The 22,791-nt window shown below is 36.7% G+C and overlaps 2 protein-coding genes across 6 annotated transcripts in view; one reads left to right on the top strand and one right to left on the bottom strand.

The window, feature by feature from the left end:
• The window catches only part of LOC127865768 (TBC1 domain family member 16-like), a 52,733-nt gene extending 40,345 nt beyond the window's left edge, over positions 1-12,388 (top strand). The window contains exon 11 of the mRNA XM_052405720.1: positions 332-12,388. Coding sequence (XP_052261680.1) covers positions 332-529 — 198 coding nt within the window. The 3' untranslated portion in view covers positions 530-12,388. The remainder of the gene's footprint in view (positions 1-331) is intronic.
• Positions 12,389-18,911: 6,523 nt separating this feature from the next.
• Positions 18,912-22,791, bottom strand: part of LOC127865789 (p53 and DNA damage-regulated protein 1-like) — a 30,055-nt gene continuing 26,175 nt past the window's right edge. For all 5 annotated transcript variants that reach the window (XM_052405756.1, XM_052405752.1, XM_052405755.1 and 2 more), the window contains exon 4: positions 18,912-19,629. In XM_052405756.1, the coding sequence (XP_052261716.1) occupies positions 19,472-19,629 (158 nt within the window). In that variant the 3' untranslated portion in view covers positions 18,912-19,471. The remainder of the gene's footprint in view (positions 19,630-22,791) is intronic.

The raw sequence follows: 22,791 nt of genomic DNA on the forward strand, positions 1-22,791 counted from the left end.
AAGTTGTCAACAATATGTAGTGTCATTTATTTAGTTTTATCAGCTATCATGCCTTAAATGCTTAAAAATGGACTGAAATATTGTTTGAAGCCCTTTTAGCGTGACTAAAATTTGTAAAACAAAACCATTTTTGTGTGCGTCTGACTTTAAAAGCAGAGTTCTCTTTCCTATTATTTTGGTTAAGCTCACATATTTTAAGAATAAGACTGTCAAATTTTGTCAATCCAATAAGATTATTAATCAATTTGTTGTTTTCTGAGCCTTTTTTAAAAGCAAATCATACACAAGTTGTAATTGTCTTACATTTGAGAGCTGTTTCCGTTTTGTCAAGGCTCGAGGGTTGCTCCACGAGTACCGGAGACGTCCGGTGATCCCGTGTACACTTCACGGCCTGTGTTCCCAATGTGGTCAGGGCATGTGGGACTCGGGCCACGTACCCACCGTGGAATGCAGGGGCACCCACCTACATGGGGACTGTCCCTACCTTAGCAGTCCGGTCACTACCCCAAAACAGCAACCAGGGATGTGATTCTTCCTGCTGTCAGATGATTGACTGTTTTTGATACTGTTTTACATATAGTTTGGAACTGTCTGGATCTATGTTGAAGTGAGAACTTGTATGAAGCCTATAACAAGCTATAAAGAACTTATTGCCTTTAAAAGTTTGTATATAAAAGTCACCATTAAAAAGGAGTAACAATAGTATTATATATATGTGAACAATAATGAAGCATATTGATAACTTTTAGCTTGGCTGTTTCGGAGGAAACCAGAGGTATTGTCATAGCCAGCTCGTCGTCCGCCGTCCGCATCATGCTAAAACCTTGACATTTGTCTCTAAAATCGAAGGGCTACCACCTTCAACTTTGAAACTTCATATGTAAATACACCTTGATGGGTTTTACACGCCACACCCCTTTTTGGGTCACTAGGTCAAAGGTCAAGGTCACAGTAACCCTAAAAAAAAATATTCTAAAAGCTTTCATTTATTCAAAAATGCACCTGCAGCCGAGCGTTGGCACCCGTTATGCGGTGCTCTTTTTATGTCCCCGACCACTATAGTGGGGGACATATTGTTTTTGCCCTGTCTGTTGGTTGGTTGGTTTGCGCCAACTTTAACATTTTGCAATAACTTTTGCTATATTGAATATAGCAACTTGATATTTGGCATGCACGTGTATCTCATGGAGCTGCACATTTTGAGTGGTGAAAGGTCAAGGTCAAGGTCATCCTTCAAGGTCAAAGGTCAAATATATAGTTTCAAAGCGGCGCAAAAGGGGACATAGTGTTTCTGACAAACACATATCTTGTTAAAATATATTCTAGAAGGTTGTTGGTTCAATTCCTTTGTTGTGCAAGAAACACTTGTAACTCCACTTGCATTTGACTGTCAATTGAGAATTGAGCTTCTAACTCTTGTACTGACTAAAGAAATGAGCCAGTTTGCGGGAAAACCAGGCTTAATGCATTTGAATAAAGTATTGGCCCAGATAAGACAGGGGCAACAATGTCTCCTTTTATGGAATTTTCCTTTTAAAGGATGTTCTAGTTAACAAAAATCTGGTCTAGGTGGAAATTCTGGTCCAAGATTATATCATTCAGAATGCACCGCTTTTTAGCCTGACCATTTACATATGATATTTTTAACCCGGTTTTTCGAAGAAAAAAACTGGTTATTAGATTGGCGAATGTCGGCGGGCGGGCGGAACAAGCTTGTCCGGGCCATAACTCCGTCGTTCATTGTCAGATTTTAAAATCATTTGACACATTTGTTAACCATCATTAGACGGTGTGTCGCGCGAAAGAATTACTTCGATATCTCCAAGGTCAAGGTTACAATTTGAGTTTGAAGGTAAAAAATGGCCATAAATGAGCTTGTCCGGGCCATTACTTTGTGATTCATAGTGAGATTTTAAAATCATTTGGCACATTTGTTCACCATCATTAGATGGTATGTCCCACGAAAGAATCACGCTGATATCTCCAAGGTCAAGGTCACAATTTTATTTGAGTTTGAAGGTCAAAAATGGCCATAAATGAGCTTGTCTGGGCCATTACTATGTCATTCATTGTGACATTTTAAAATCATTTGGCATGTTTGTTCACCATTATTGGACGGTGTGTCGCACGAAAGAATTACGTCAATATCTCCAAGGTCAAGGTCGCCACAACTAAAAATAGATTGATTTTGAAACACCTATGTAACTATGAAAGGATGATAACTCAAGAACGCTTAGGCCTAGGATCATGAAACTTCATAGGTACATTAATCATAACTGGCAGATGTCCTCTATTGATTTTCATGTCACTATGTCAAAGGTCAAGGTCACAGTGACTTGAAATAGTAAAATGGTTTCCGAATGATAACTCAAGAATGCTTAAGCCTAGGATCATAAAACTTCATAGGTACATTGATCATGACTGGCAGATGACCCCTATTGATTTGAGGTCACTAGGTCAAAGGTCAAGGTCACAGTGACTCGAAACAGTACAATGAATTCCAGATTATAACTCAAGAATGCTTACACCTAGGATCATGAAACTTCATAGGAACATTGATCATGACTGGCAGATGACCCCTCTTGATTTTCAGGTCACTAGGTTAAACGTCAAGGTCAAAGTGACTCAAAACAGTAAAATGGTTTTCGGATGATAACTCAAGAATGCTTACGTCTAGGATCATGAGATCATGACTGGTAGATGACCCCTCTTGATTTTCAGGTCACTAGGTCAAAGGTCAAGGTCACAGTGACTTGAAACAGTAAAATGGTTTCCGGATGATAACTCAAGAATGCTTACGTCTAGGATCATGAGATCATGACTAGCAGATGACCCCTCTTGATTTTCAGGTCACTAGGTTAAACGTCAAGGTCAAAGTGACTCAAAACAGTAAAATGGTTTCCGGATGATAACTCAAGAATGCTTACGTCTAGGATCATGAGATCATGACTGGCAGATGACCCCTATCAATTTTCAGGTCACTAGGTCAAAGGTCAAGGTCACAGTGACTCGAAGCAGTAAAATGGTTTCTGGATGATAACTTAAGAATATATAGGCCTAGGATCATGAAACTTCATAGGTACATTGATCATGACTGGCAGGTGACCCCTATTGATTTTCAGGTCACTAGGTCAAAGGTCAAGGTCACAGTGACAAAAACGTATTCACAAAATGGATTCCACTACAACTGACAGCCCATATGGGGAGGGGGGGGGGGCATGCATGTTTTACAATCAGCCCTTGTTTTCTAATTGAAATCAAGATCAATTTTTCAAAAGGGGGTTAACAATACACATTTTGAATTGTCTCCCTTTATCAGACCCTTTCAACTGAAAACCTGGTTTTGTGACAATTTTGTCCCTTTAGTACTTTTTAGAAGTCCTGATATGGTTAATTGCATAAAAATGTTACATTGCAAATAAGCTGTTTTGATTTGAATGATACTTTTGCCAAGATGAAGACATCATAGTAAAATTTGTATATGAAAATATCCTTAATATTTTTTTATGTTTGTCATGCATAACGATGAATGTTGTTATATACCAATTGCATTGATGGTAAATTTCCCATGTGTTCATTTTACAGTTTTCTTCATATGTTTGTTGTGGTATTGTGTTGGTATCGAAATACTATATTTAGCATAAGTATTGGCATGTTCATAAGTATACATGTATGGTTGCAAGTTACCAACATCACCAGGTGATAGCTTGGTAACTTAATTTTATGGCACATGATATAATGTTAATATTTATTAGGTCCAAATGTTTATTTTATATCCCAAAAATAGGGGTAATGTACAGATTGTTGGAATAATTATTGTCATGTTTTTTGTGATTTATGACAATTTAGTAAGTGTATTCTTGATGTCATTTGCAATCTCACTTAAACCTTAAGTTCTTGTTGGTTTTAGGGTTTTGGGGTTATGAAATGTAATCTATTCATGACTTGTGGTTGTATTTTTTGTACAGGGTGTGTTTTTTTAAGAGGTTTATTCTCTTATTGTAATTCAGTATTTTTGAGAATTAAATGTTTACCTGTTTAATGTATATTAAAATATTTGTAACTTTCTATATTCGCTTCATAACTTAATCATGAGCATTTTAATCGATATAATTATTTATTTTTAAGTAACTATGGAGAACTTTCAATAGAAGAAGATACTAAGTAACCATATTTGATGCTAAAACAGATTCATCTTCACAGATTATGTAACTAAGCAAAACCACATGCAAGATTTTGAATGTTTAATAACCATGTAAGAATCAGCTTATAACTTTCAACATTAAGTTCTAACTTTGACATATACAACTTGAACATCTAGTCTTCGATGTTCAACATTGACAAATAACTTTCAAGGCTTGACCTTTAGCGTCTAATGTTAAAGTTCTCGACATATCACACTTGACATATGACCATTAAGAAGTTCCATTATAGTTCAAATTTTTGTTCATATTAAAATTACTCAAAGTACATTCTTTTTCATATGTCAACCTCAACAGATGATCTGTAATATAGTTTGGTTTGATTATTAGCTTGTTATAGTAAACATACAGTTACGAATGTGCTCTAGAAGGAGTACTCTATCATAACACAGTTATTTATCCCCATAGGATATAACAATTATGTCCTGATTTGCCAATTAATAGTGATCATCTTTGCTGAACACTACTTTACCTAGATGGTGCTCTATCAATATTTATTTTAGTTCGCGTACCAAACAAAGTTCATGCGCTTGGCACCTTTGGGGTTTACTGATAGTGAAATATCTCAGACCTAAGCAAAATATTTAGCTGGCTACGCAACAGATTTGTACAGCAATAGAGATCTTTGCACTGCTAAAATGTTAACATATGGACACAATGCTCAGCAGAATACTCCAAGCCAGTATTTATTTGTTTGTATGTTATTGATAATTTTTCTTTAAATGTCCTTGATTATAAATACTTAAAAAAAATAGGTACAAGTTTATTTCAAAATACAGTCTCTTGTAAGCTTTATAAAAATAGAAATATTTTTTTATTCAATTGTAAGTTACCTGCTGTTAAGCGGGAAATGTATAGAAATGCCAATTGACCCTCTGATTATTGGTAACTACATTGTATACATGTTAAAGGGATTGACATAAAATCTGGCTCCCATGTTTAGGTTATTAAGAAACAAGGCATACAGTTCACACAAACTCAAGTTCAATCACACCGCCAAGATGAAAATGTTGAGTATTTTTGCTGGTCTTTTTTGCATCACCTTTGTTGTGTCACTTTAAGGATTTTCGTAAAATTTGGCTAGAACATTTTTTAGCTCTACTGCCAAAGGCAGAAGAGCTTATGGGATGGCATGGTGTCTGTGTGTGTGTGCATGCGTTAGACTTTTCTTGTTTATCCGATAACGTCCACAGTTTTCATCCGATTCTTTTCAAACTTGTTCAGTGTCTTTATATTAATGAGGACTTGAACCCTATTGATTTTCAGGTCACTGGGTCAAAGGTCAAGGTCACAGTGACTCGAAATAGTAAAATGGTTTCCGGATGATAACTCAAGAATGCTTTGGCCTAGGATCATGAAACTTCATAGGTCCATTGATCATGACTGGCTGATGACCCCTTTTTATTTTCAGGTCACTAGGTCAAAGGTCAAGGTCACAGTGACCATAAATAGTAAAATGGTTACTTTTTCCTGTTTATCCGATAAAGTCCACAGTTTTCATCTGATTCTTTTCAAACTTGTTCAGCGTCTTTATATTAATGAGGACTCGAACCCTATTGATTTTCAGGTCACTGGGTCAAAGGTCAAGGTCACAGTGACTCGAAATAGTAAAATGGTTTCCAGATGTTAACTCAAGAATGCTTAGGCCTAGGATCATGAAACTTCATAGGCACATTGATCCTGACTGGCTTATGACCCCTATTGTTTTTCAGGTCACTAGGTCAAAGGTCAAGGCAACAGTGACTCGAAATAGTAAAATGGTTACTTTTTCTTGTTTATCCGATGAAGTCCACAGTTTTCATCCAAGTCTTTTGAAACTTGTTCAGTGTCTTTATATTAATGAGGACTCGAACCCTATTGATTTTCAGGTTACTGGGTCAAAGGTCATGGTCACAGTGACTCCAAATAGTAAAATTGTTACTTTTTCTTGTTTATCCGATGAAGTCCACAGTTTTCATCCGATTCTGTTCAAACTTGTTCAGTGTCTTTATATTAATGAGGACTCGAACCCTATTGATTTTCAGGTTACTGGGTCAAAGGTCAAGGTCACAGTGACTCGAAATAGTAAAATGGTTTCCGGATGATAACTCAACAATGCTTAGGGACTAGGATCATGAAACTTCATAGTTACATTTATCATGACTTGCAGTTGACCCCTATTGATTTTCAGGTCACAAGGTCAAAGGTAAAGGTCAGTGACTCGAAACAGTAAAAGGGTTTCTGGATGAGAACTCAAGAATGCTTACGCCTAGGATCATGAAACTTCATAGGTACATTGATCATGACTGGCATATGACCCCTATTAATTTTCAGGTCAAACGTCAATCACAGTGACTCAAAACAGTGAAATGGTTTCCGGATGATAACTCAAGAATAATAAGGTTAGGATCATGAAACTTTATAGGTACATTGATCATGACTGGCAGATGACCCCTATTAATTTTCAGGTCACTAGGTCAAAGGTCAAGGTCACAGTGACAATAAACGTATTCATACAATGCTGCCACTACAACTGACAGCCCATATGGGGCATGTTTAACATACAGCCCTTGTTTAAAAAGAGCAATATCACAGCAATAAGTCCAGCATAACTTCCCCTTGAATATGAGAAAATTTTGAAATCCTGCTTGTTTACGCAATTAATTCCACAGTTTTCATCCAATTATTTCCATATTTGCACAGTATCTTTATATCAATGAGGACTTGAACCCTATTGAATATGAGCAGTATCAGAGAAATAAGTACACAATAATCTCCCCTTGAATTTGAGAAAATTCTCCTTGTTTGCGCGATTAAGTACACAGTTTCCCTCTTATTCTTTCCAAACTTGCATAGTGTTTATAGCAGTAGAGCAATTCAGGCCCTCATGGGCCTCTTGTTTGGTAAATGCAAAGTCAAGATATTTATGAAATGTATAGATAAGAAGTAATGGTTGTGTGCATGAGCTTTCTCAAGATAAATGTGTATACTGCTGTACATGTATTGTTTAATTTTAGCTGTTAAAGGGATCTTTTCACGGTTTGGTAAATTGACAAAATTGAAAAAAGTTGTTTCAGATTCGCAAATTTTCGTTTTAGTTATGATTTTTGTGAAGAAACAGTATAACTGAACATTTGCCATGGTCTAATATAGCCATTATATGCATCTTTTGACGATTTAAAAACCTAAAAATTATAAAGTTTAAATTTGTGAAACTATGAAGATTGCTTATATAACGTATAAAATAAGCATCTTATGTATGCTTGGCAAGATAGCTCAGTTGGCTAATGCGTTTTTACTTCAGGATTCCGGGGTTCACTGGTTCGAGCCCTGCAGCAGGCTGCTTTTTTTTCCTTTTTTTAAATTTTATTTTTGATTTTTTGCTGGAGCTTTAAAAAAAATTATGTTTACATTTATCAATATAAAGCATTTAATGACAAACTTCAAAACATGCCAAAATCTGTGAAAAGGCCCCTTTAATACAATCAAGGTTTTAGGATTAAGGATAGTAAAATATCATATAAAAATAACTGTCATTTTCCTTGTACACAATAACATTTGCACTATCCCTGTGGTTTTGGTTATGGCTTTACTATATATGGAGAATATAACTTTAAATGCTCGTTGAGATTGTCTTCCAATGCATGCAATCAAAACTGATTACCGCTTCATTATTGAATGCTAGTTTCAGCATCTGTTTAATTGAATAAATTGAAAACATGGCCTAAATTGTATACATGTACTAATAAAACAATGGACTTTACACCCTTTTTGTATACAGCTCTCATAGTGGCTTAATTTGGTAGGTTCCAAATAATAACCACTGGATTTTAGCCGAATTTGGTTTAGTAAGTGTCGGTTGTTAAATCTTTGATGAAAACGAATCAGTCATTGAAATTAAATGTTATGTTTAATTGCACATTTGACGTATGGTTGCAAGTGCCTGGAAACTGAAGACACATATATTGTACATTGTCTAAATATACAGTATGTCATAAATATTGTGTTCATTTGCTGTATTAAAAAAAAAATGCATTCAATTTACTATATTTTTACTGTGAAAACATGACTATCATTTCCATTTGAAGACATTCCTATTTCTGTGTTACAGTGTAGTGTATTATGAAATCATTATTTGCTAAATGTTTGGGTACATTGCAGTTACTGCATAATAACATAATTTGTAATATAAAAATGTTCGCTTATATTTTCTTGTTAGAATGAGATTCATGGTCAATATTGTTTCTTTTATCATTTAGATTGTCCACTAATTTCTGGTGCTTATGTTTTTGCATTTTATCCTTATACATTCTTAGTATTGTTTGACAAAAGTTGTTTTCACTTTGTCCTAAAAAAACAATGTTCATCAGTATGATATTTATGTTGAAATTCTCAAAGTAAAGTTTGTATAATTTTGTGTGAAGCAAAATTGTTATGGGATGTAGGATTATTCTTCATCAATTAACATTTTATGACTTGCATCATTTTAAAATGGGTCCTATGACCTATCTAGCTAGTGTAATCTCGTGCTTTTGTGCAGTCTTGTCATGAGCTACCATGCCAGCTATAAAGTCAAGCACAGTTTCTTGGACTCATTAGTGGACAGAGAACTTTTATTACTCTATTACTCTTTTACACTCTAATTTTCTGGAACACTTTTTTAGCAAAAATAATTATTTTTGGTGACTCTTTATTTTCGGACATACAGGTTTTCGTATATCATTAATGACACTAAATTTTTCGGACAGAATATTTACAGCGCAATTTAACCAGATTTTGGCCCTGTTTTCGCTTATCTTGTGACCCTTCAATCATGGATTTTTACAAGATTAATGTTATTATGTCCCCCACTATAGTAGTGGGGGACATATTGTTTTTGCCCTGTCTGTCTGTTGGTCTGTTGGTCTGTCTGTCTGTTTGCGCCAACTTTAACATTTTGCAATAACTTTTGCTATATTGAAGATAGCAACTTCATATTTGGCATGCATGTGTATCTCATGAAGCTGCACATTTTGAGTGGTGAAAGGTCAAGGTCATCCTTCAAGGTCAGAGGTCAAATATATGTGGCCAAAATCGCTCATTTTATGAATACTTTTGCAATATTGAAGATAGCAACTTGATATTTGGCATGCATGTGTATCTCATGGAGCTGCACATTTTGAGTGGTGAAAGGTCAAGGTCAAGGTCATCCTTCAAGGTCAGAGGTCAATTATATGTGGCCAAAATCGCTCATTTTATGAATACTTTTGCAATATTGAAGATAGCAACTTGATATTTGGCATGCATGTGCATCTCATGGAGCTGCTCGTTTTGAGTGGTGAAAGGTCAAGGTCAAGGTCATCCTTCAAGGTCAGAGGTCAAATATATGTGGCCCAAATCGCTTATTTTATGAATACTTTTGCAATATTGAAGATAGCAACTTGATATTTGGCATGCATGTGTATCTCATGGAGCTGCACATTTTGAGTGGTGAAAGGTCGAGTGGTGAAAGGTCAAGGTCAAGGTCATCCTTCAAGGTCAGAGGTCAAATATATGTGGCCCAAATCGCTTATTTTATGAATACTTTTGCAATATTGAAGATAGCAACTTGATATTTGGCATGCATGTGTATCTCATGGAGCTGCACATTTTGAGTGGTGAAAGGTCAAGGTAATCCTTCACAAGGTCAAGGTCATCCTTCAATGTCAAACATCATATAGGGGGACATTGTGTTTCACAAACACATCTTGTTAAACCTGGCACAGATGCATGCCTGAGGTCAATGACCATAATATTTGCGTAATTGGGTGAATAACCATTTATACCAGTAGAAAACAATCGATTCACTCAATAGCATATGAAATGATATCGTCCTATTACGGAAGCAGTATGTTTAATGTTTTTACTTGTTTTTGTTCTGTATCATTTCAAGCAGGACTTAGCAAAGCTGTAAATATGTATTTAATTAAAATGTAGAAAAAGAAGAGTAAATCACAATACAAGTATTGTGCAATGATTGACTTGTTGCTTTTATCTCAACATAATTATGATTTTTGGAAACTTAATTTTTGTCTCATAATTTTCGAACACCTGTAATTTTTTTATATTTTCCATATCTAAATTTTCGGACATGAATTTGTTTAGTATTTGTAAGTGTCCAAAAACTTAGAGTAGTTACTGGAATAGCATGACAGCATACGGCATAAGGACTGTTTTCGTATGACGTAGGTCATACGGAAAGGGAATAAGAAAGTAGTGTTATAATTGCCAATATTGTGTTTGTTAACTCTGTAACGTACTTAATATGTGATGTGTGTTAGAAATAAATTATATGACAAATTTTTCAAAACAGTTAATCATAGCATAGATAGTAAGGGTAATGTATATCATATACAATCTGTCTTGTACACATAGTACAAAAAAACTGATGATATATATATATACACTGACTTTTATGTTCTCTTTATGCATAGATTGATGCCTTTAAGTCAGGTGAATAGTTACATAAAAAAACCTGTGATGTTAGTACTCATTTTAAATACTAGTAACACATTAACATTATACATTAGTGGGAAACATTTCCAAAGATTAAACTTGATTTCTGTACCAAAGCTAAGATAGTCATTGTAATAAAATTTTCATTTCTTTATTGCTTGCCATGTTAATAGCAAATACATCAGTGCAATAAAATCAGAAATCACACAATATGGAACATGTCAGACAAGAAAATATTTTCATACAAAGGGTGTCACAAAACACAATATAATGTAAAAAAACAAAACTTTTCATTAAAACAGCAAGGTATAAGTTTTTTTGCAAGCAATATTTATGATAAAACTTGTCAGATGTTTACCTGCTATTGTGATATACACGACAGGGTTTGTGCAATAAAATCTCATTCCAATTTCAAATAAAATGATCAATGTGTACATGAAACTAATTGTGGCATGTTAAAATTGACTTGTTTCTTGTATGTTTTGTTTAGTGTATACTTCGTGTTGTTTTTTCTCTCTATATACTGTTTATGGATATTATATTCATTTATATCATTAAATATTCAAATAAAGAGATCACTCATGTTGGATTTTGGAACAATCATTTGCACATTACATGTGTTATGTATAAATGTCATTTGTGTAGTCAGCCTTTTAACACAACAGGCATTGTTTTACTGCCTCATAAAGATTCATCTCAATTCATGCTATTATTGGATAATATTGATATTTAAATTTTTGTCACTGTTAAAATCATGAACACAGTAAAACCTTTCCCTGCTTTTATTTTCTTAACATTGTTAAACCGTTTTTCATAATTTTTTAGTTTGGCTGTTTTCGGAGAAAACCCGAGGTATTGTCATAGCCAGCTCGTCGTGTCGTCCGCCTTCCGCCGGCTTCGTGCTAAAACTTAGACATTTTGCTCTAAAATCAAAGTGCATCCACCTTCAACTTTGAAACTTCATATGTAGATGCACCTTGATGAGTTCTACACGCCACCCCCATTTTTGGGTCACTATCTCAAATTTCAAGGTCACTGTGACTTCTAAAAAAACAACAAATTCTGACAAGCTTTCATTTATTCAAAAATGCACCCACAGCCGAGCGTTGGCACCCGTTATGCGGTGCTCTTGTTTAGATTTCTGTTCTGTTAAAAAAATATAATATAATATGTTTTTTGATGTATTATTAAAAATTTCTTAATGAAAAGTTACACATTAATTGTGTGCTATGAAGCCAGTGTGTTATGTACTATACATGTATTTCATGAACATTTTGGTGGAAAGTGGTTATTATTGTCAATATAGTTTAACCAGATTGTATCTATACGCAGCTCATACTAGATTTATTCAACTCTGTAGTAAAAATGTATCATAGTCTTATATATTGAAAGAGTTCTTCTATGCTTATGTTAATGTTATATTCTATCTTTACATATATTTGTCTTTCAGTTTTGTTGTGTGAGATTTTTGTTAAGTTGCACAATATTGTATATTCAATTTTAGTTTACTTATATCATTGTCAGCAACAGATGTTTATCAATTCAGTATAACTATTCATAATTATAATCATGGAATATTTGAAATTTGTTAACATTAAATGATTGTTGGACATGAGAGTTCCTCATTTGAGTAAAGCAAGAAGCATATTGCCATTAAATGATTGTTGGTTATGAGAGTCCCTCATTAGAGTAAAGCAAGAAGCATATTGCCATTAAATGATTATTGATCATGAGTGTTCTTCCTTTGAGAAAAGCAAAAAGCATATGGAAATTACATGATTGTTGGACACGAGAGTTCCTCATTTGAGTAAAGCAAGAAGCACATTGCCATTAAATGATTGCTGGTATTGAGTGTTCCTCATTTGAGTAAAGCAAGAAGCATATTGCCATTAAATGATTGTTCGACATGAGAGTTTCTCATTTGAGTAAAGCAAGAAGCATATTGCCATTAAATGATTGTTGGTAATGAGAGTTCCTCATTTGAGTAAAGCAAGAAGCACATTGCCATTAAATGATTGCTGGTATTGAGTGTTCCTCATTTGAGTAAAGCAAGAAGCATATTGCCATTAAGGTAGTGCACCTCTAATGGGCACATATCCAAATATAATCTAATTAATTATTTTCTTAATCAGCATCATTTCACTGAACTACATGCAAATTTGTAGGTAGGCTTTCCATGCTTTTTAAAAAAATATACCGATTTTTTCAAAACCACCCCCACGCTCGGCTTTTGTCCAGTTTATTTTCACCCCTGGGGTATATAAAAGTTCCATAATTCATTCAAATTTCCAAATATGGGCATGCAGTTGGTGTGTACAGATGCTGTAAAGGTTTTTAAAGTTTAAACAAGATGAAATAAGTATTCTTTTACAGACATTTATTTTTTACAAATTTTTATCTATGGAAGAGCGCCATGAAATGTAAGTGATTTCAGCCAAGTAAAAATTGGGTCGGTTAAAAACAAAGTGTCATAAAATTCAAAATAGTATCATTTAAGTCATATTTTAAACTTAGTTTTTATAGAAACACTATAAACAGCAACAATACCAAGAACTAAACAGATTTACCGTTTACTTTTTGAAATAAAAATAAAAATGCAACATGCATGGTTCGTATTTTCAACAGTAAATCACCCAATTTCGCCATAACGTTGTTTTAATTTTAATAATTGAAAAATGTGCATAAAAATTGCAACATATTTAATAATAAATATAGCTTATATGCCATATTAAATCAAATTACGTTAGAAAATAAATAAAACGCGTCGCAAAAAAGTATACGTCGTCGGCAGGATTCGAACCTGCGCGGGAATATCCCAAAAGATTTCTAGTCTATCGCCTTAACCACTAGGCTACGGCACCTAATAGTAGGCTCTTCAACCTTTGAAGAAATCGCGGGAAATCATTAGAGGTGCGCTACCTTAAATGATTGTTCGACATGAGAGTTTCTCATTTGAGTAAAGCAAGAAGCATATTGCCATTAAATGATTGTTGGTAATGAGAGTTTCTCATTTGAGTAAAGCAAGAAGCATATTGCCCTTACATGATTGTTTGTCATGAGAGTTCCTCATTTGAGTAAAGCAAGAAGCACATTGCCATTAAATGATTGCTGGTATTGAGTGTTCCTCATTTGAGTAAAGCAAGAAACATATTGCCATTAAATGATTGTTCGACATGAGAGTTTCTCATTTGAGTAAAGCAATTTGAATAAAGCAAGAAGCATATTACCATTAAATGATTGTTGGTCATGAGTGTCCCTCCTTTGAGTAAAGCAAGAAGCATATTGCCATTAAATGATTGTTGGTCATGAGTGTTCCTCATTTGAGTAAAGCAAGAAACATATTGCCTTTAAATGATTGTTGGTCATGAGAGTTCCTCATTTGAGTAAAGCAAGATTCATATTGCCATTAAATGATTGTGTGACATGAGATTTCCTCATTCAAGTAAAGCAAGAAGCATATTGCCATTAAATGATTGCTGGTATTGAGTGTTCCTCATTTGAGTAAAGCAAGAAGCATATTGCCATTAAATGATTGTTGCTATGGAGTGTACCTCATTTGAGTAAAGCAAGAAGCATATTGCCATTAAATGATTGTTCGACATGAGAGTTTCTCATTTGAGTAAAGCAAGAAGCATATTGCCATTAAATGATTGTTGGTAATGAGAGTTCCTCATTTGAGTAAAGCAAGTAGCACATTGCCATTAAATGATTGCTGGTATTGAGTGTTCCTCATTTGAGTAAAGCAAGAAGCATATTGCCATTAAATGATTGTTCGACATGAGAGTTTCTCATTTGAGTAAAGCAAGAAGCATATTGCCATTAAATGATTGTTGGTAATGAGAGTTTCTCATTTGAGTAAAGCAAGAAGCACATTGCCATTAAATGATTGCTGGTATTGAGTGTTCCTCATTTGAGTAAAGCAAGAAGCATATTGCCATTAAATGATTGTTCGACATGAGAGTTTCTCATTTGAGTAAAGCAAGAAGCATATTGCCCTTACATGATTGTTTGTCATGAGAGTTCCTTATTTGAGTAAAGCAAGAAGCACATTGCCATTAAATGATTGCTGGTGTTTGAGTGTTCCTCATTTGAGTAAAGCAAGAAGCATATTGCCATTAAATGATTGTTCGACATGAGAGTTTCTCATTTGAGTAAAGCAATTTGAATAAAGCAAGAAGCATATTACCATTAAATGATTGTTGGTCATGAGTGTCCCTCCTTTGAGTAAAGCAAGAAGCATATTGCCATTAAATGATTGTTGGTCATGAGTGTTCCTCATTTGAGTAAAACAAGAAACATATTGCCTTTAAATGATTGTTGGTCATGAGTGGTCATGAGAGTTCCTCATTTGAGTAAAGCAAGAAGCATATTGCCATTAAATGATTGTGTGACATGAGATTTCCTCATTCAAGTAAAGCAAGAAGCATATTGCCATTAAATGATTGTTGGTATTGAGTGTTCCTCATTTGAGTAAAGCAAGAAGCATATTGCCATTAAATGATTGTTGGTATGGAGTGTTCCTCATTTGAGTAAAGCAAGAACCATTTGGCCTTTAAATGATTGTTGGACATTAGAGTTCCTCATTTGAGTAAAGCAATTTGAATAAAGCAAGAAGCATATTGCCATTAAATGATTGTTGGTCACGAGTGTCCCTCCTTTGAGTAAAGCAAGAAGCATATTGCCATTAAATGATTGTTGGTCGCCTTTAAATGATTGTTGGACATTATAGTTTCTCATTTGAGTAAAGCAATTAGCATATTGCCATTACATGATTGTTGGTCATGAGAGCTCCTCATTTGAGTAAAGCAAGAAGCATATTGCCATTTAATGATTGTGTGACATGAGATTTCCTCATTTGAGTAAAGCAAGAAGCATATTGCCATTAAATGATTGTTGGACATGAGTATTCCTCATTTTCTGTTCTGTTCTGTTCATTTTAGTACGCAAGAAGCATATTGCCTTCCATTTTACAACTATGCCACTATGCTTAAAATATCCAAATACTGCAGGTTATGAGACATACTGAGCTTGCACCTCTATTTTGATTGTATAAGCCACACAAATTGGTCTTAAGACCTATGCATCAAGTTTAGCTCCACACCAGCCTACGCATCTTCACAGTCTGGTTCGGAGCTAACCTATGAGACCAGGAAGCCTTGTGTGACTTTAAAGCCCAAAAGGTAGCTCCTGACAAGACTGCACAAACATGGCATAAGACCCATTTTCGGGTGAAGTGGCTCAAGATAAACATTAATGCTGATGAAACTTTACATAGGGTGTTTGAAAATAATTAATTGCAAGAACAAGAGTTCAGTTGTGTTACAAGGGTATATGGTACAATTTTAACAAACTTAGAGGACCACTAGTTAAATAAACACACCAACTATTAAATCCTCACCCCTGTGATTTCAAATATTATTTATGTTTTCATGTTTAAAATATAGTTTTAGCTTTGTTGGCCTATGTATTCAACAAACCAGAATGATTTGATAAAGTTTGAATGGGGGTCACCTTTGATCAACAGATTCCTGTAGAGTTTCATTTTTGGAGGAGAGGCACACACTACCGCACTGACTTACAACCGACAACATAGTACCCTAAAAGCTTCCCATAAGCACTAGTACTCGAGTGAGTCAAACACCCAATCAATGTAACAGCCTTATCCGGTTGCGGTCGACTTTGGGAAATCCTGCTATTCCTCCGTACAAACAAATCTGACCTGTTTTATCCACCAACCAGAGTTTTATTCAAATAATAACAGTTGATATGGTATATGAAAGGTTTTCAAATGGACAGCTATGTTTGTACCAGCAGATTACCTTATTCAATCCAGGATACAACTATTGCTGATATGTTGAATCATGTCTTCACTGCAGATTTTAATGCATAAAAGGTTCTAGTAAGTTGGCCATTTTACATGGTCACTTTAAATGCAGCAAGCTCAAACAAGTTTGCACACCAAGTAGATTGATGGACAAAGGCATCAGAATGGCAGCCCAATCATTAAAGAAGAATGTGTTCTTGCAGCAGCTGCAATAAAATAAACAAGAGGGCCAAGATGGCCCTTGTTCGCTCACCTGAGAGGAGTCGGTTCATTTAATCTTTACCAAATGTCAAAATTGACTTAGATATAGTCCAGACAGACATCCTGGTCAAGTTTCATCATTATTTCATCTGCGAGTCATGCTCAATGTACCTATGAAGTTTTATGATCCTAGGCGTAAGCATTCTTGAGTTATCATCCGGAAACCATTTTTCTAAGTCGAGTCACCGTGACCTTGACAGCCATTGTGTGAATACGTTTTTTGGCACTGTAACCTTGACCTTTGACCTAGTGACCTGATAATCAATAGGGGTCATCTGCAAGTCATGATCAATAAACCTATGAAGTTTCATGAACCTAGGCATAAGCGTTCTTGAGTTATCATCCGGAAACCATTTTACTGCTTTGGGTCACCGTGACCTTGACCTTTGACCTAGTGACCTGAAAATCAATAGGGGTCATCTTCAAGTCATGATCACTGTACCTATGAAGTTTCATGATCCTAGGCATAAGCGTTCTTGAGTTATCATCTGGAAACCATTTTACTATTTCGGGTCACCGTGACCTTGACCTTTGACCTAGTGACCTGAAAATCAATAGGGGTCATCTACGAGTCATGATCAATGTATCTATGAAGTTTCATGATCCTAGGCATAGAGTTCTTGAGTTATCATCCGGAAATCATTTTACTGCTTTGGGTCACCGTGACCTTGACCTTTGACCTAGTGACCTGAAAATCAATAGGGGTCATCTGCGTGTCATGATCAATGTATCTATGAAGTTTCATGATCCTAGGCATAAGCGTTCTTGAGTTATCATGCGGAAACCATTTTATTATTTCCAGTCATCGTGACCTTGACCTTTGACCTAGTGACCTGAAAATCAATAGGGGTCATCTGCGAGTCATGATCAATGTACCCATTAAGTTTCATGATCCTTGGCATAAGCGCTCTTGAGTTATCATCCGGAAACCATCTGGTGAACGAACGGACCGACATGAGCAAAAAAATATACCCCCTCTTCTTCGAAAGGGTTGGGGGGGGGGGGGGGGGTAATGAGAAAACTGCCCCACTCCCAGCAGCCATGTTATTCAACTGACCGGAACCATTTTTGAACTCAACTCTCGTATCAAGGAAACAAATGTTCTGAGCAAATTTCATGAAAATTGGGCCAAAAATGTGACTTATACTGTGTTCACATGTTTTCACTATATACATATAGAGAAAAATGCCCAGCCAACTGGCGGCCATGTTTTTTCACCGATCCCGACCATTTTCACACTTGTCCGAGATATCAATAAAACCAATGTTTTGACCAACTTTCATGATGATTGGCCAAACATTGTGACTTCTAGAGTGTTTACAAGGTTTCTCTATAGCCAAATAGGGAAAACTGCCACTATATACATATAGAGAAAAATGCCCCGCCCACTGGCGGCCATGTTTTTCACTGATCTCGATCATTTTCGAACTCGTCCGAGACAATGTTTTGACCAACTTTCATGATGATTGGGCAAAAATTTTGACTAAATCTAGAGTGTTTACAAGGTTTCTCTATAGCTCAATAAGGAAAACTGCACCAATGTTTTGACCAACTTTCATGATGATTGGGCAAAAATTTTGACTAAATCTAGAGTGTTTACAAGGTTTCTCTATAGCTCAATAAGGAAAACTGCACCGCCCACTGGCGGCCATGTTTTTCAACGGATCGGAACCACTTTTGAACTCAACCAAGATATCATTAAGACAAACATTTTGACAAAGTTACATGAAGATTGGGCATGAAATGTGACTTCTTCAGTGTTTACAAGGTTTTTCTTTTTTTTTTACCTAGTAACCTAGTTTTTGACCCGGCATAAACCAGTTTCGAACTCGGCCAAGATTTCATTGGGACAAAGCTTCTGACCAAGTTTCATGAAGATGGGACAAGAAATGTGACCTCTAGAGTGTTTACGAGCAAATGTTAACGGACGGATGGACTGACATACGACGGACAAAGACAAAGACCGGTCACAAAAGCTCAACTGAGCAATCAGGTGAGCTAAAAATGACTGAGATCAAAACCATCGTGCAGAACTAAATAAAATGTATATTCTACATGAGCTAGTGTACAAGGGTCTTATACACAGGTGATCTAGCAACTACATGAAGATAAGCTACAGAAGATTTGATTGTCAAGAACAGTACGCATTCGGGCTCAGGTAAACAACAATCTTTGTAACCAGATTTATTTCAGCTGGATTTGACAGACAGACAAAGGCTTATCAAGACCCTCTTGAGTCCATGGCCTAGGAATAACCAGTACTTGGTGTCCTTATGAAATACTTCTGAAGTGAGGATCGAGCACAATATCTAATATTCTCTGCAACTCAACACAAAAAGATTATGTAAGCATTCTAAGAAAATATGTCTAAGCTGAATTTATAAAATGCAAAAAAAGTAAATTTTAATATTTAGTTTATATTTTTACTTAATGGGAATCAAAACACATTTTTGTCAAGTTCAGGTATAATATTACAACTTTTAATCAATTTCATTGCATAACAGTTTATGGATGGATGCTTTTTGTGCACCAATATTCATGAAGGACTTTCCTATTCATACAGTGTCACTTCAGCAGAAACAATAGTTTATTGAGCAATAACAGAATAGACGCCTTCCAGACACACCAGCAGTGTCATCATAGGCTTTGTCACTTGAGTAGATACGGTTTCTTAAGTTTAACCCCTCAATAGGCATCTTCCAGACACACCATCACAGCCCTGCTAGTCACTTCAGAAGTAGTTGTCTATGTGTTGGAGGTCAGACTTGCTGAGAGGTGTCAGGTTAAAGCCCTTAATGTCCTCCTTCATTTCTAGGTCTCGCAGTTTGTTCACTTTTTGTTTGAGATTGGTGCGTAATGAGTTGATTTCTCCATCAAGCTTGTTGAAATCTGCAATTTTAAAGTAAAAAATCTTTAAACAAGATACAAGTCCATAGGGCACAGATGCCCCCTCATTCCACATGCGAAAAAAAATCAACCTAGATCTTCAAGTCATGCAGGTAGACTCACATACTAAAATCAGGTCAATAGCTGAAAGCGTTTAGCAGAATATAAGGTAAAGTGTTATTTCTGAGACAATTGTTAAGTCCAAGACATGTAACATTCTCAAAAATCAATGGGCCTGAACATAACTGAAACTTTATCTGTAGGTCATGTATGTGCACTCACACAACAAAAAAAAGGTCAACAAGGGACAAAATTGTCACAAAACCAGGTTTTCATTGTGAAAAAAAAATCTGATAAAGGGAGAAAACTCAAACTGAACTTTTGAAATGACCAAAAAAAATTAACCCCCTTTGTAATTTTTTTTTTTTTTTTAAATCTATTTTTAGTCGTGGCGACCTTGACATTGGAGATATTGACGTGATTCTTTCGTGGGACACACCGTCCCATGATGGTGAACAAATGTGCCAAATGATTTTAAAATCTCACAATGAATGACATAGTTATGGCCAGGACAAGCTCATTTATGGCCATTTTTGACCTTTGAACTCAAAGTGTGACCTTGACCTTGGAGATATTGACGTAATTATTTCGCGCGACACACCGTCCAATGATGGTGAACAAATGTGCCTAATGATTTTAAAATCTGACAATGAACGACATAGTTATGGCCCGGACAAGCTTATTCCGCCAGCCCGCCAGCCAGCCCGCCAGCCAGCCAGCCCGCCCGCATTCGCCAATCTAATAACCAGTTTTTTCCTTCGGAAAACCTGGTTAAAAATAAAGTCACAAGCAACAACCGTGGTACGCTTTTAGAATAAAATATTTAAGTAAGAAGTGTTGGAACGATACATTCTTGTTCACATTTATTAACCCATTTTGATTACCGGGTATTCCAAATTATCAGGTTTAAGATCATTAGCAAAATCTGTGCAAGTATTGATGTGGATGCTGTACCAACCATAAAATCTACTTGACTTATCATGAAAGGAAAGAAATGAAGGACATGGAGACTGTCCATCATTTAAAAAGCTGACTTAGCACACACAAAATTGCATTGAGAAAAGTTTTGTTTTTGTTGCTAAATATTTTTCTACAATGTTTTTTTTTCAATACTCAAAACAATACATAAACAAGAGGGCCTGAAAGGCCCAAAGTCGCTCACCTGAGATAACAAGATATTATTGGGACAAATCTTCTGACAAAGTTTCATGAAGATCGGAAAATAAATGTGGCCTCTAGAGTGTTAACAGAGGATATGAGGATATAAGGAGACCATGGGAAAGCAAGGATTAGACGAGATGAACGACAACGGGAAGAGATTCGCCGACCTGTGCGCCACAAGTAACCTGGTCATCGAAGGAAGTGTTTTCCAGAAGGATACACCAGGCAACTTGGGTGTCACCAGACCTGTCAACGGAGAACCAGATTGACCACTTGTGCATCGCAAGGAGTTTTTGTTGCTCTCTTCGGGATGTACATGTCAAGGGAGGAGCAGACGTGGCTTCGGACCATCATCTCCTTGTCGCCCGATTGTAACTTAAGCTGAAGAAGAGTTGGACAGGGGGGCCCAACCAATGCCAACGGTACAACACTGCCACTCTGAAAGACACCTGGAAGCAAGAAGAGTTCAAGGAGGAGCTGCTTGAAAAAGGGACGATAGAGCAGAAGTGGCAGAACGTGAAAGAAGCAGTGACTTCAACATGCCAAGAAGTACTGGGCCCCAAGTCTTACACCCACAAGGAGTGGATGACAGCAGAGACGCTTCAGAAAGTTGAGGAAAGACGAGAAAAGAAGGCAAGTGTAAACAACAGCAGAACACGCGCCGCAAAAGTGAAAGCCCAAGAAGAGTACACCGAAGCAAATAGGAGCGTCAAGCGAAGTATCAGAGAAGACAAGAGGAACTACCTAGAGACGCTTGCAACAGAGGCGGAAGAGGCAGCCTATCAGACCAGAACTAAAGATCTGTACTCCATCACCAAGAGATTAGCAGGAAAGTTTGCCAAGCCAGAGAGGCCAGTAAGGGAGAAAAATGGAGGAGTAATACCAGATGATGAAGGGCAGAAGAAGAGGTGGATTGAGCACTTCCAGGAGCTACTCAACAGGCCAGCTCCTGTGAACCCACCGGAGATTCTGCCAGCTACAAGCGATCTGCCAATCAAATGCTGCACTCCCACAAAGGAAGAGATCAGCAGCGCCATCAAACAATTGAAGAACGGCAAATCTGCAGGACCTGACAGCATACTGGCAGAAGCGCTTAAGGCTGACATGGAGACCAGTGTGGACCTACTACAACTGCTCTTCAGCAAGATATGGGAAGAAGAAGAAATCCCAACAGAGTGAAAAGAGGGTTAACTCATCAAGCTTCCCAAGAAAGGCTACCTCATTTACTGCTCCAACTACCAAGGAATCACGCTTTTATCCATCCCAGGAAAGGTGTTTAATCGCATCCTACTGAACCGAATGAAGGACGCAGTAGACCCGCATCTCCGTGACCAACAAGCAGGCTTCCGAAAGGAGAGATCGTGCACGGATCAGATCGCAACTCTGCGCATCATTCTGGAACAATCCCTGGAGTGGAATTCGCTGTTGTATGTCAACTTTAGAGACTATGAAAAGGCGTTCGACAGCGTTGACCGGGAGTCCCTCTGGAGACTTCTGAGACACTACGGAGTGCCAGAAAAGATCACCAACATCATCAGGAAGTCTTATGAGGGAATGAACTGCAGAATTGTTCACGGCAGACAGCTCACGGATGCCTTTGAAGTGAGAACTGGTGTGAGGCAAGGCTGTTTACTCTCACCTTTCCTGTACCTGCTGGCCATAGACTGGGTAATGAAGACATCAACGGAGCAGAAGTGGAATGGAATTCAGTGGACACTCTGGGAACAGTTGGAAGACCTTGACTTTGCCGATGATTTGGCTCTTCTCTCCCACACCCAACAACAGATGCAGGAAAAGACAAACATGGTGGCGGACAACTCAGCTAGACTGGGCCTCACCATCAACAAAGCGAAGAGCAAGGTGTTCAGGACCAACGCATCAAACAACACACCCATCACAGTCCAAGGCGAGGCGCTGGAAGAGGTGGACAGCTTCACCTATCTT

The sequence above is a fragment of the Dreissena polymorpha genome, chromosome 2 (assembly GCF_020536995.1).
Source record: "Dreissena polymorpha isolate Duluth1 chromosome 2, UMN_Dpol_1.0, whole genome shotgun sequence".
NCBI classification, from domain to species: Eukaryota; Metazoa; Mollusca; class Bivalvia; order Myida; family Dreissenidae; genus Dreissena; species Dreissena polymorpha.